At 47.9% G+C, this 13,979-nt stretch overlaps 1 protein-coding gene across 1 annotated transcript in view; it reads right to left on the bottom strand.

Annotated features, from left to right (window-relative positions):
- KPNA6 (karyopherin subunit alpha 6) overlaps nt 1–10,530 on the bottom strand; it is a 36,735-nt gene extending 26,205 nt beyond the window's left edge. The window contains exon 1 of the mRNA XM_006274802.4: nt 10,422–10,530. Within this exon, the coding sequence (XP_006274864.1) occupies nt 10,422–10,425 (4 nt within the window). The 5' untranslated portion in view covers nt 10,426–10,530. The remainder of the gene's footprint in view (nt 1–10,421) is intronic.
- Nucleotides 10,531–13,979: the final 3,449 nt, after the last annotated feature.

The raw sequence follows: 13,979 nt of genomic DNA, 5'->3' as shown, positions 1-13,979 counted from the left end.
TGAAGAATCCAAAATCGTGGAACAGAAGGAACTAGGCCCCACTTGACCATTACCATTTGCCTAGTAAGCAGCTATTGAGCAAATACATGACCAACAGCCTAGTCCTCTTATGTGGTGGGCTCACTAGCTCCAAGTCACCTCTTCCCCAGTGTCTATGTAGTGCTAGCCCTTCACAACTGGTTGTGTCAGTGATGCAGTCAGTTCGTGTTACCTAAAGGTATACAGTATAATTCATGAACACACCTATATAGCCCTTTAAAATACCACTGTTGCCCTCAAACCCCATTTCAGAGCCCCAGCCCCATAAGCAATTTAATTCTAATTTATACAACTGATGGATCAGAGTCTGAAAGCATCTAAAGACCACTAAACTATATAGAGGCTGAGCAGTAAATTGCATGAATGAAACTGGGAAGACCTCAGCTCATTTCAAAGCCAGAAGGAGACACTGCATTTATTTATAGTTTGATCTCCCGAGTAACTGAAGCTATAGGTCTTCCTGAATTAATTCCCTTTTGAACTACAGTATCTAATTCCCAGGTGGCTGCCATCCAGGTCAGCGAGGAAGGACACTGCCAAGGCAGTGCAGGTGCAGACTACTGTTAATGTGCAGGCTGTGCTCTCTGCTGCTAAGAAGCATCTACCTGCAGAGCTGTCAATCCAGCACCATGGAGCATACACAAGGAGTGAATAATTCAGTTAACCTTTCCAGACACATTACTCTTTCATTTTTTTTTTTTAAAGGATGACAGCCTCCTTCTTATTTGTCACACAAAAAGCTCATGTGTTTTCCAGAGGCCAGCATAGGGAAGCAAGTCCAGTTAGTCTTGGCCATTGTGGTTAAAACCAAGACTGGCTGAGAATTTGCTTCTTGAGAAGAGTCTTCCTCTTTAAATTTCAGACTTGCCCCTCGGCATGTGCCTTCAACAGTTAAGTACCTTCTTACTGCAATGAAGTTTATTCACAGCAGTTCTGCTGAACAGAAGTGATAGCATTTGCATTTATATGGAAGCTCTTCTCAAGCTTCCCAAAGCTCTGTGATTCCAATCAAATCAGCCAACTATTAGCCCCAAGATACCAACTCGAACATCTGAAATAAATGCAGCACTAAAATGACACATTAAACAGATTTAAGGAGAAACAAGCTGTGCATAGCAAGCATTAAGATGAAATTCCAGAGCCTGAACATGCAAGGTGCAAGCAGCCATCGCTCTACAGAAGAGCTCCATTTCAGAAGAGATGGAAGTTGCACGCAGCGCATGGTTTAAGACAGGGGTGGGCAATTATTTTGGGTGGAAGGTCACTTACTGAGTTTTGGCAAGCCATTGAGGGCCACATAACAGGCAGCCAGGGGCAGATAAATATTAATTTTCTAGATTTTTTAGGGGCCCCGAGGGCCAGACAGAATGGCTTGGTGGGCCGCATCTGGCCCGTGGGCTGCATTTTGCCCACCCCTGGTTTAAGATGTGCAGTAGAATAAGGCTGTACATGGCTTTCATGGAAGCAAATTCCAGGTAGTGCCTTAACTCACTGAAGGCCAGCAAGGTGCATTTGATTTCTGCTTCCAAGCTTAGTAACACAGTGGGCTAAAAGAGCTCCCCAACTTCAGTGAGAAGAGAGACCATCCATCCCCTTGGCACAACTGGCAGCATAGGAAGGATTTTTCGGGTTGGGTTTTGTTTTTTGGTTGGGTTTTTTTTTGTTTTTGTTTTTTTTGGGGGGGGGGGGGAAGGAGGGGTTGAAAATGGAAAGCATCCTGTGTAGTTCAAAAAGAGACCAACAGCCTAAGGTCAGTCGGGAATCAATGCTGACATTCAAGGACATCTTAAATTACTTGGCCAGCCCTGGTGGTTGCAGCATAGTAGTCTCAAAAGATAGGTTTTAACAGAATCCCAACGGCTACAAGTTATACCTGAATGGATGCAATCACCCCTAAGCAGCAGACATGAACTCAGAGACCAACACAAGCTTGGACTAACATGGGCAAGATGCACCCAGAAAGAGAAATAAAAACTGCTGCAGACTAGTAACTCAGCTCACTGAGGACCAGAGAAGAGGAAGTTACAGAAACCAGCTGCAGAAGTGATTTAAGCACATAACATACAACAGCAGCCTCTCCAAATTAATTCTGAACATGCATTTAAATTGTGCATAACCTAGATGAAGGCTGTTCATTACACAACTATAAGGTGTTCAAATAAGGAGGTAAATGGATGTTTTACCTCTTGTTTTTCAAGGTTGCAATCCTCTGACAAGACTGTTGATTGCCTGGATTAAACATAACTGATTTCTGGGTGAAAGGATGCAGAGTTTAACTTCAAACCTCTCACTAGAAAGATGCAGTCATGTATGGGGAGAACATCTGATTGAACGGTACCTGCCATTTTCAGTTTTGTACACAAACAAGGGAAACCCCAGAAAGGGCAAGCTTTAAGCCCAGTGCAGCTGTCAGGAGCTGCGGCTGAAGCACTTTAGGAAAACTCCTGTTTACATAGCAAGTAAAAGGAGCTGCAGAACAGATCACTTCCAATCACACAGGAGGTGTATAAAAAAAATAAAAATAATAATTCACAGGCTACCCAAAAAAAAAAAAAAATGAAGTCAGCCCCTGAAGTGCTACCCATAGTTGCTGCAGTGACATGGTCCATCCTGAATCCTTGTCAGCACCTGCCTGCAGGCAACACAAGCAATATATACATTCTCTGCTCTTCTACTGTCCCCATCTACAGTCATTCCAGCCTCTGGTGCGACAGTCTAATGCTGCCGGATCAGAAGCCCAACCAGGGTCTTTCAGCATGTTGTTCCCTCCTCCTCCTGGCCATATTACAGAACATGTCTGCTTCAGACAGTTTCTCTCTCAGCGGCTGGTTAAAGCCTCCTAGCTGAGTCACTGCAGGGACTCACATGTCTAAATCAGGACTTGTGCTGCTGAGTCAGAGACAAAAGCAGACAGAACAGGGAAACAATTACATTGTCAAATTTGACAACACGGAATTTTTGGTCCAAACACCCCACCACAAAGGCAGGCTTTAGAAGAAAGTCTCTCTATACAAACTAGAGAGGAATTTGAGGGCAGATGTGCTGCTAGCTAGGGTGAATTTTTCATGCCCTGGCTAATATGCTTAGTCTTTGAGGTTGGTGTCAGGTGAAAGAGAGATGCATCATTACATCCCCTCCCTAACAGGCTATATTTTCTTGCTGTGAAAGGAACTGAACAATCAGGTAACATTTACTCTAAGCGGTTTTTAACTGTAAAGCTGGTCAACTTACCATGAAAAGCCTGTTTTTTATGAATACCAAAGTTCACCGATAAACAGCCACACAGTGCGGTCTAGCCAGCTTTGCTTGCTACTTTCTTTGATTCTTTTCTTGACCTCATGGCAAGTATCATTCAGATTATACTTCTTTCCGAGTCCCATGGCACCCCCTCAGTATTACTACTCACCTGCCTCCCCATTTCTTAGCTCAGAGCCTACAGGGAAAAAAAAAGCCCCCCAACAGCATCATAATGCTTACTTGTTCCTGTAAAACAGGCTGCTGAAGACACATGCCTGGTCACTGCCTCCATGCTGACCTCAACCTCCTGGTATTCTGTCGGCATGCCATGCTGGAACGGTTTTATCAGAATGACTGCCTTGCAGAGGCCTAGCAAAAGCCCCAACATTAGTCTGCATAAAGTCCCCTCAGAGATTCCCTAGCTACTGACAGGTCAGATAACCATACTGGGAGTGAGCAAGCAGAGAGGAGGGAAAGAAGTCTTCATCTGCAGGCTTTGTGTGTTCCTGAACATGAGCACCGCCGGCAGCTTGCCTCGTCAAGGATTCTAGGAGGTTTGCAAGAAGAGGCAAACTTAAGAGCTGAAAAGACTTCAAAAGTATTCCCCCCGTCCATCCTCACGAGAGATTTTGTGTTTTTATTGCTCCCTTCCTTCCACCCTACTTCAAAGTGAGAGTCTCTGGCATCACTGAACAGGCGGCTACCTCTGAGAAGGGGTGCCAGGCAAACTAGCCATAGCACTACTAGAATGAGATCGGTCCAAGGGGCTACCCCTTCAGCCTGCCTTTTTAAAAGGAGGCATGAGATCCTGAAAATAGCTCTCGTCTGCTTTATATGGCCATGTTCATCCAAAACATTTCCATGCTGTTAACTGCATACAGCTCCACTTATCTACCCAGAAAAATGTGAGCAGCTGCCTTTAGAAAAAGCTGCCGTTCCCAAGTTCTTTCCATATCATGATATCCCATAGAGGAGCTGCAATCATTGCACTGGCCAGTTTGTTCCCCAGGTCCGGTTTAGTTTAAATGTTTCAGTTCCACTTCACAGCTGGGTCAAGTGCAGTTAACCAGGTTTCCTCTTCCAACCTTATCTGTAAATCTCAGACATCAAGATGCGACAGTTAACCTCAGAGCAGCCATAAGCCCCCACCTGACCTGTCTGCTGAAGCACATCAGGGAAACCAATACTGTAGTCAAAAGCGATAAGACTGACTTTCCATCAAAAACAAGGAGAAAAAGCTGTGCCCAAACTCATGGGAAAGACGGCAGAGTGCAAAGTTGTCGCGGTGCCTCTAATTTAGAAGAGTAGTGACAAGTGAACACAGGATGACGTGCAAAAATACAACGCAAGAGTCCCATTCTAATGGGACTCTTGTCTCTGCGACTCTTGTCCCTGCCTCTGCCCAATTTCTGAAGCCTTTTATATTTTGGCAACATGTGGCTAGATTTGTCCTGAGAAAGCATGACTGAACTGGAGTACAAAGGGCACTGGAGACAGGTCAGTGAACTCAAGACCTGAATGACATCACCCTACACCTTTAGTCATAACTATTATAAGAGTCATACCACCTACACCGTGATTCTCAATCAGGGTGCACGAGATCCTTTTAAGGATGCCGCACACTATTACCATTCATAGATTCTAGGGTCGGAAGGGACCTCACTGGGCCATCTGGTCCGACCCCCTGCCCCTGGCAGGCAAGAAAAGGGTCAAGCCTGGGGTCATGTGATCCCAGCCAGGTGCCAGGCCAGTCTCCTCTTGAAGACCCCCAAGGACGGGGTGAGCACCACCTCCCTTGGAAGCTCACTGTCAGGTGTCAAAACATCTACATGATTCACAAGGTAAACCCAGAGCTTTCAACGCAGGAATCCACCGTATAAAAGCATTCTGACCTGCTCGGGTCTCCGAGTTCTTTGCAACAAGAAAACTGCTCTATTATTTTTCCACAGTCAAAAAACAAGTGAAAGCTAAGAGCTTGCACTTTCTAAGGGGGAGCTGGAGTCTAACAAGGGATGTCCCCACCGACCTCCACAAATAATCTGTACAGCTGTTACTACTGCAGTTTAAACCATAACAGGGCTAAGATGTTACATATGCAAGTATATGTACATACAAATACATATACCTTGCACTGTGTTCATGTAAAGCTCAAGGGAAATCTGTTTAACTCTGCACATGGAAAGACGATGACTGCAAGCCTCCCCACCCCATTTCTCTGAAGTTTCCACTCTTCTATTTCGTAGAAAGTTGCCTTTTAAGCCCAGTTGGGTTTTACAGACTCCCAAACAGCTGCTTGTAAGGATAATGAGGAATCAATGCTCATTATTCAGTTAATTGCACAGCAATCCTCAAAGAGGTCAACAGGCCTACAGACACTAAGCAGGAAAAGATCAATTGCTAATTATAGTCATCACCAAAGCAATAAGATTGGCAGGTTCATTTCTTTGAGGGGCTTATTTCTGATGAAAATGTCCATGCGCCGAAGGAACGGCTCAAGGTTTAAAAAAAAAAAAAAAAAAAAAAAAATATCAAGCAAACTGATTACAAAGCACATGCCATGTTCCTCCCAAGGAAGTGAGCATTTCACGGGACAAGTTAATGACTGTTTAATGATGCTGGAAACCAAAACAAGTGAAGTGGCTTTTGCTGAGTACAACAGCTTCACATAACATTGGGTTCATCTGTCACAGTCTTAAAAGACTGTGGTCTTTTTTTTTTCTTTTAATGAAAGATTTGCCAATCTCTGCCTTGCATAGAGTTTTATCACCAGTTGTCATTGTTTAACTGAATACAAGAGGTAATAGCTGGGCACTGAAAGTTAAGTCAGCCAGACACTCCTGCTTGTCCATCACCTGTTAAATTGTCCAAAGGCTTAGACATAATGTGCCTTCAAAAGCCGACTTCTTACAAAAAGTCTTGATAACTGCATTTTTCTTCTGCTTTCTCAGAGAAACTTGATTCGCTGAAAGATGAATGTCCTGTTATCTTGTAAGATAATGCCTTGGACTTATTCAGCACCTACTAAATTGTTAGGTTTGACTAGCTAGTATCTGTACAATGCTTTGAGATCCCCAAATGGCAGGAGATGTGGAAATGCAATACATTTTTCTAGTAAAATGCATCCTAGTACAACATCCAACCTCTTTTGCATTCAACCACTAATTGGCACTTCCTTCAAACTATAGCAGTAGACTGTGCTTCCTGCTGGGAAGTCGCAGTAAAATTGCTGCATTCGGTGAGCAAAACAGAACCATTCAAAGCCACGGAGACAATGGAACACCAATAAGTGCCCCTGAAGCATTTAGGAATGTAATCCTTTCCTCCTTTGATCTAGCCAATATATTAACACTAATCACTGTAATTTCTTTAAAAATATAAAAGAGAAGCCAACAGTTACAAGACCACATCCGTTTTTTTGTGATTTTTTTTTTTAATTAAATAACTATAGGTAGAAGTAACACCTGGGATCAGGATAAACTAAATAAGTTAGTAAATGGAAAGAAAATCCTTTTGCTGTGTGACTGACAGCACTAAAAAAAGGTGCTTTTACCATTACTTCTGCAATTAGTTTCCTGATTGTTGAAAGATCTGTATAACCTGAATGGTGGTACAGAAATAAAAGCCTTACAAAATTCAGAACAGTATCAAAAATACAATGGAATTGAAAAATCATTTTTTAAATGCAAGTGGATAACATCATTTTTTTTTTTTGTAAATAAGAGAAGAATGCAGAGTCCTGCTTTACCAGCTAGCAGATAGTTTCCATAGGTTCACCAGCAGCAGCTACAGATAAGGACCTGTCAACATTTGTCTAAGAAACTCTCTCCTTGAATAGTTCGTAACTAAACTAAGAGAATTCACCACGGTCAAAGGTTGTAGGGAAAAGAACCTAAAGTTGTATTTGAGAAATATCTGACCATCTAATTAAGCTTGTCAGGAAGAATATATACACAGGACAGAGTTAGCTGCATGTACACATGAAGGGACAACATTAACTCAATCTAGTGCCTTTCTAGAACTAGCTAAATAAGGGGGGGGGTTTACTGAACCTGCTCTTTAGCTCCAATACCCATTTTCAAGTCGTCCCTCACCTCTTGTACCAGTGAGGTTTCACTTGCAAGAAAAAGCAAAGTAATGCAGAGAAACCATCAGAGAAATTAAACTGAGGTTTCCCTCCAATATTTCAGATACGCAGATTAAGTGTTACATGTGGCATTGTTCAGAAAAAGTTTCAGTAAAACAAAGTTTAAGATTATTAAAAAAAATAAAAATAGAAGAGAAAACCATAGGTATTTTCTGTTTCGTACCTGGGCCACATTTACCTTCTCAAGGCAAATTCTTTCCTGAATGTTCAATACAAACGAACATCCGTTAATTCAGTGGATGCTAAGACCTGTCTTAACACAGCCTGCCTTGGATCCCATAGCTGTGTGCTGTGCACACAGCACATTCTGTGCTAGTAAAACGCTTATCCATGCAATTATTTTGGCTGTCTGGTGCAGCAGTCACCATTGGCTCATTCCCTTCTGTTTTAGCTACCGAGAGCCCGTGATGTGATCTCATTTTTGGAAGGCACAGCCACTTTGCTGATGGTGCTGGCTGCAGAGGGAGAGGAAAAGCAAAGGTTTGCTTCTAGGGAATTCACCGTCACTTGGTATATTGGTCTTTCACCAAATTCAATCCTGTTAAGGTTTGGGTTGAGATTACAGAGGCCTGAGGGAATAAACACAGAGGTTGCCATTTTTTCTTCAGCCAGTCCCCAAAGACTCACTTTCACATTCAACTGTCTGCCCAAAAGCTTGCAATTAAAGAGATTTTTTTTGCAAAAATCTAGCTGGTCTAATAAAAGATATAATCACCTCTACCACCAATCCCAATCGCTTTTTCCTCTAAACCAATATAGCTACAACCTGGATACCTTCTTTACCCTCCTACATTTTCCAGGTCTTTTCTGTCGCTTTCTCCACAGAGCTGCGCGCTTCGTGCAGAAGACAAGTATCCCAGCATACATAGACAGGCTCTAGCATCTACAAAGGCATAATAAAGACCAAGCTGATCTTAGCTGGAGTAGTATAATAGCACTTAAACCAGGGGATTAGGCCTCTGTCTAAACCAAACACTTAAGACTTGGTGTTTGTACCTGCTCCAAGCATTTCACCATTCCAGGTTGCCTTGAAACTCCTTCCCCAAGAAGACTACAAGGGAAAACGCCCAACATTAATCTTTGCTAATACCCAATTTGTTAAACTTAGATAGTGTTGTGTATGCACCCCACCCCCAGACTGTAGGTCATCCTAAAGTTTACTTGCCTTCCGCAATGGTTTGTAAATCGTTTATTGAACAGAGATCCTATTTCCATGCCTTTATCTTGACCCTTTCCCACACTCATTTCACAAATAAGTGTTCAGTCCATACAACCATATGCAAAGCAAAGCAGCCACCTAACTGAGCTGCCCAAGTTTTTGTCTCAAGTAGTTTTGTGTCAGCATGAAGCGTGGTGCACTACTCTATGTTGTGTGTGCACAGCTTGCGCAGCAAAGAGCTTGCTGCGCAGGGCTGGACATAACACACACTGCTATATACAGCAATCTCTTTAGCTCTGTCCCTCTGTTATGTTAACATTACCTGCATCGGCTGTTTTGGTATACCCAAACTGAGCACTTAACCACTGCCTCAATGATCTGCCAGTGCAGGTTTTTTTTATGTAAAGCCTAAATTACTCTATTCAACTGCTTTCATCCAGAGAGCTGAGTTAGCCGGGGTCGTAAATCATGTAACACAGACCAGCAGGACACACGAAAGGGGGCCTGCTCCCCCTGCGTTCGCCCTCTGTTTTGAGAAGCCAAGTGACGGCTTTCCAACCTCAATTCAGTTCAAACCTCCGGTCAAGAGCTGACATCCAAGTTGCGATACGTCAGGCAGCGTCCCGGACGGCACAGCTCCATCGCTACCTCGTTCCTGCTCTCGGCGCCGCTTTTTTTAAGTCATGGTTTTACAAGCAAGCGGCGTTGGGAGGTGGAATAAAAGATCCCGGAAAGGCCGTTTTGCCCAGGCAGGGCCCAGAACCAGGGACTTGCAACTAGACCGGCCTTTCCTTTGACACCTCGCTCGACAGCGCCGTCGTCAAGCAGTCGGCCCTGGCTTTCAAGAGGGGCCGGCCGGCCGGCGGTACGCTCAGCCGGGTTGCTTTGGCTTGTCATCCAACCCCCCCCCCGCTCCAGCCTGGCTCATTAAGGGCCTAAAAAGGGCGGTCTCGCCCTTCCCGGCGTCGAAAGCCTTCGCTCCCAGCCAAGCGAGAGCAGATCAAGGACGCGCAGCACGATGCTCCTACGGAGAGCGACCCGTCACCGTCCGCTCGCTAGACGCGTTTCCCTCGCTTCGTGCCGTACGCGCCTCGCTGGAAAACGGGCCCAGCTCCAATTTACATGCAGGGAACCCACTTTCAAAGAAGGACAGTTTGAGAGCGCTTCAAGACGGGCGCGTTATAGAAGCGGAGACACGCAAAAATCGGATACGCTCCGAGACCTCAACTCGACGGCTCGGGCGAGACCGTTTTGGGGCTCGCCCATAGCAGACGGCGGGGGCGGCTGTCCCTGTCACGGAGACGTGTCGCAGGCAGCCAGGTCCGTGCGGGAGGCTGCATTTCGGCGCCCCCCCGCCCCGATTCACGGACGGCGTGACAGCGGGGTTACCCCGCGGGTAACGAAACCGGGGCACGAGGGCGAACTGGCACATCCAGGCCGAGGGACACCTGGACTCGCACGCGGGTATTTTGCTCCCTGTCGCCTCCACAGAGGCAGCCCCACGCAGCGACTCTGCGCCCAGGCTCGGGCCCGCTTCCTGAGGGCTGACACCCGGGAGCCGACAGGGCCGGGCCGGGCAGGGCAGCGACGCTGGAAAGAAGCCGGCTCGGTCCTGCCTGCTCCGGGGCCGCGGGTTTTTTTAAGACGAGTTCCCGAGAGCGGGATGAGCCCCGCCGGGGAGGCGGGCGCCGCTCGGCGCGGCCCGGCCCGCACCCCCGGGGCAGGCCCAGGCCGCGGCCCGCGCAGGGATCTCCGTGGGAATGAGACAGCGCCCCCGGGGCCGCGAGCACCCTGCTAGGGGGACCCCCCGGCGCCCACCCGGGCCCCGGCGCCGGCCCTCACCCATCGCTGTCTCCGGCGGCTCCGACGCTCCGGCTCGCAGGCGGCGGCGGCCACAATATGGCGGACGGGCAGCGAGGGGGGGGGTGAAACGGCGGCCGCGAGCGGACAAACCTCCGCGCGACGCGATGCGGACGCCTCTTAAAGGGACAGCGCGCCCCCTGGCGGCCCGGCGCGGGCGGCAGCGACACGCTGGAGCGCCGGGCTCCGTGCGCATGAAGGGGGCGAAGGTAACCCGCGAGAGCGGGACCCTCGTTACGTCTGCATGGAGCTGTATATACCGAGGGCAGACAAGGCTCCTTGGGTGAATCGGACCTCTTGTATTAGGCAGAGGTATATTTTTGTCACATTATGACACATGAAATATACACCTGAAATGTATACATGAAATATACATTCATAGAGTGAAAATGCCCAGGGTTTGGGGGTTTTTCTTCTCATTTAGAGGCCCCTCCTATTGGGCTCTCAAGGGAGAAGGGGCTCCCGAGGGAGGTGGTGCTCTGCCCTATCCTGGGGGTCTTGAAGAGGAGGCTGGGCAAGCCCCTGGCTGGAGCCGTCGGACCCCAGCGCCCTTCCCTGCCCCGGGCAGGGGGTCAGACTCGATCTGCTGATGTTCCTTCTGGCCCTAACACCTATGAAATCTCTATTGCAAGGCCCTAAACTGTAGCTTAAGTAGTTTAAGCCTAAATCCGGCACTGTGTGCACTCCCTGCCTGGGCATCCCCGGCTCCCGCGGGAGCATCCTTGCTGGGCACCACTGGCCATGGGCCGGCTCCATGGACACTGCAGGGCAGGGCCCTGGTCTCGGGGACCAGGTGAAGGGGAGGCAGTCCCCAGCTCTGGCCGGCTCTTGTCCTCACCCAAGGGGGCAAGTGCCATTAACCCAACCATGCTGTACGAGGCTGTTTGTCTGCCAGGGCCTGGTGCCAAAGCAGCAGCTTGCTGCCCACCTGCCAGATTTCAGGGGCAGCAGCCACCTGAGCCAGACTGGAGCAGAGACCAAGGGAAAGCTTCCTTATCCCAGGACTAACCCCAATAACGAGAGAGAGATTTCTGCCTTTACCCGGGAACTGCTCTCCCCCTCCCGCCTGAGAAAGGTACTGGTGCTCAGACCCAGGGTAAATGGCTGTTTGCTTTTCTCTGCGGGCAGAGGGAGATGTATATGGCTGACATGTGCTGGCAGAGGCAAGGGGTGCTATTAGTTCCTCCATTTCTGTCCCCGCTCTCCCCAGCAGTGTGATGCCAGCAGTGCTGATCTTGCTGGGAAAGGCTCGTGCCAACTCACTAAGGCAACTGGTTTCTGCCCCAGCCCAGCCCAAAGGTGGAGCAGGAGCTCGGAGGGGTCCCTTCAAAGCAGCTTCACTTGGTGGAAAAGGCTGAAGCAGGCCCCAGCCTGAGGAGCTTTGACACTGCATAGCAAGGGGCCCAAGGGAGAGAAGGAGCCTAGGGGTGGCTTTCCCCCCTGCCTCTCTTCTGCACTCAGAGCAGAGCCTGCTGCAACACCTAGAGAGCAGGCGGGCAGGTCGGTGCTGACCCACAGACCAGGGATCCAGCCCGAGCCTCCCCCAGACGGTGTGGAAAGGAGGAAAGCAGGAGCAGCATTGAGGAAGAAATCAGATGCTACCTTCCCAGCTGGAAGCAGGAGCTTTCCTTATCCCATATATGACAAGATGCTGACTGTGCAGTACTTGCATACATAAGTACTAAATCACTGTGCAGTTCCTGGAGTCAGCGCACAGTAGCGTTGCTGAATGGCTTTTAGGTAACGTCACCTGCGCAGTAGTGTCGCACCACACTTTGTGCCACGCAATGCTACTGTGTAGTAACGAGCTACCGTGCAGTCAGCGTCTCATGCAGATGTGACCAGGAAGTGTAATAATTGCCCCACAATATGCCTCTGAGAATGCCTCCCCCCCAGTCTGCTTCATGCAGTCACAGAGGACTCCGGTGATTGTAGGACACAGCTTGCTCCATCTAGATGCCTTTGCACAGCAGGGTTTGAGGAGGGGGTGACCTTTAGCACAGGAATAGATACAGGATTGGTACTGGCCAGTGCGGTTTTAGTGACCTCATCAATAAAAATGGGATTTTTGGAAATTACACATGAGCTGGGAAAAGTAACAGAGTTAATACAACCGGCAGACTTTGGCCAGGCACAGGTAGCATGGGAACTGCACATTCTGCTTTTATTGAGTGCAATAGCAACATGAGAGTGATGGACCAATATCTGCATAACTGACAAATCTCAAAAAAGAAAAAAAAAAAAAGTTACCTGTGGGGAGCTATGATTCAAGTGGGGGAAGGGATCTCCCACGCTGTCTCAGGGATCAGGACAATATGCTTTGACGGTGACCAGGGGTTAATATGAAATCAATTGTGGCAGATGGCAAATAATGAAAACAAAGTAGTTCAGAGCCCTCTGGCATAGGAGACGGGCGAGAGCAGCCCCTGGGCACATTCTTACACCAGGGTCCCTTGCTGTGCAGTGTTGAAGCTCCCCAGTCTGGGACTTGGCTGGGGTCTGTTCCAGCCTTCTCCATCAGGTGAGACTGCTCATACGGGACCTCCATCAGAGGGCCCCAAGCACTCTTACCTTCCACCCTTTTGCTGAGTTAGGGCAGGAACCAGCTGCCTTAGTGAATCACCTGGTGCACCCATTCAAACATAATGTCGTTAAAGGCAGCCCAATGCAAGGTTCATAAGTCCCGGAAGAAAAACTGCAGGCTGTGCCTCCAGGCTGGCGCACTGGATTCTGCAAGGCAGCCACTCTGAAGAGGATGTAGGGATCCTAATGGGTGTACAACTCAAAACGAGATCCCAGAGCAAGGAAGCAGTCATGAGGAGGATGCTGCACGTGGCACTGATGATGTAGATATCAGGATGCCGCACCCCATTTGGGCATCTGTATTAAAAAAAAGTTTTGAAAAATTGGGGAGAGTGCAGAAAGAACCCCTGAATGATCGAAGGGCTGAAGGAAGTGCTGCACAGAGACATCCGAGAGACTATCGAGGCAATTTGATTTTCAACATATAAAAACCTTCCTAGTGACACTAAGACACTAACACTTTCTCCAACGTAGCTGCAAAGGCAGAAGGCAAGGTAGAGATACACCTTATAGACTATCTGAATCAGAAAAGGCCAGAACAAGACCCAACAGCTGCAAGCTGAAGTCAGCCAAATTCAAAGCTAGGATGAAGGCACCAGTGTCTAGCAGTGGGGGAATGAACTGTTGGAACAAACCACCCAGGGGAAGCACTGGCTCCTCCAGTCTTTGAGGCTTCAGAGCAGGACTGCATGGCTTTCTAAAACAGAGTTTCAGCTAAACATGCCCTTGGGCTCCATGCAGTGATAGCAGGACAAAACATAACAACATGCCAGCTTTCCCTGTGGAAGGAGCTTTGACAGACTCTTGTCTTTGCATTGCCAAGGTCACACTGGATGATCTAATGATCCCTTGTCTTGGAGAAGAGAGGAGAGAAATCCAAGATGAACATACGGCAACACAAGGCGTTTTTTGCGCGCACTGCTAAATCCAATGATGTTACCTCTATTATTCCGGGTG

The sequence above is a fragment of the Alligator mississippiensis genome, chromosome 6 (assembly GCF_030867095.1).
Source record: "Alligator mississippiensis isolate rAllMis1 chromosome 6, rAllMis1, whole genome shotgun sequence".
Lineage (NCBI taxonomy): Eukaryota > Metazoa > Chordata > Crocodylia > Alligatoridae > Alligator > Alligator mississippiensis.
The sequence above is the reverse complement of the archived record's forward strand: the minus strand, read 5'-3'. Positions and strand labels throughout refer to the sequence as shown.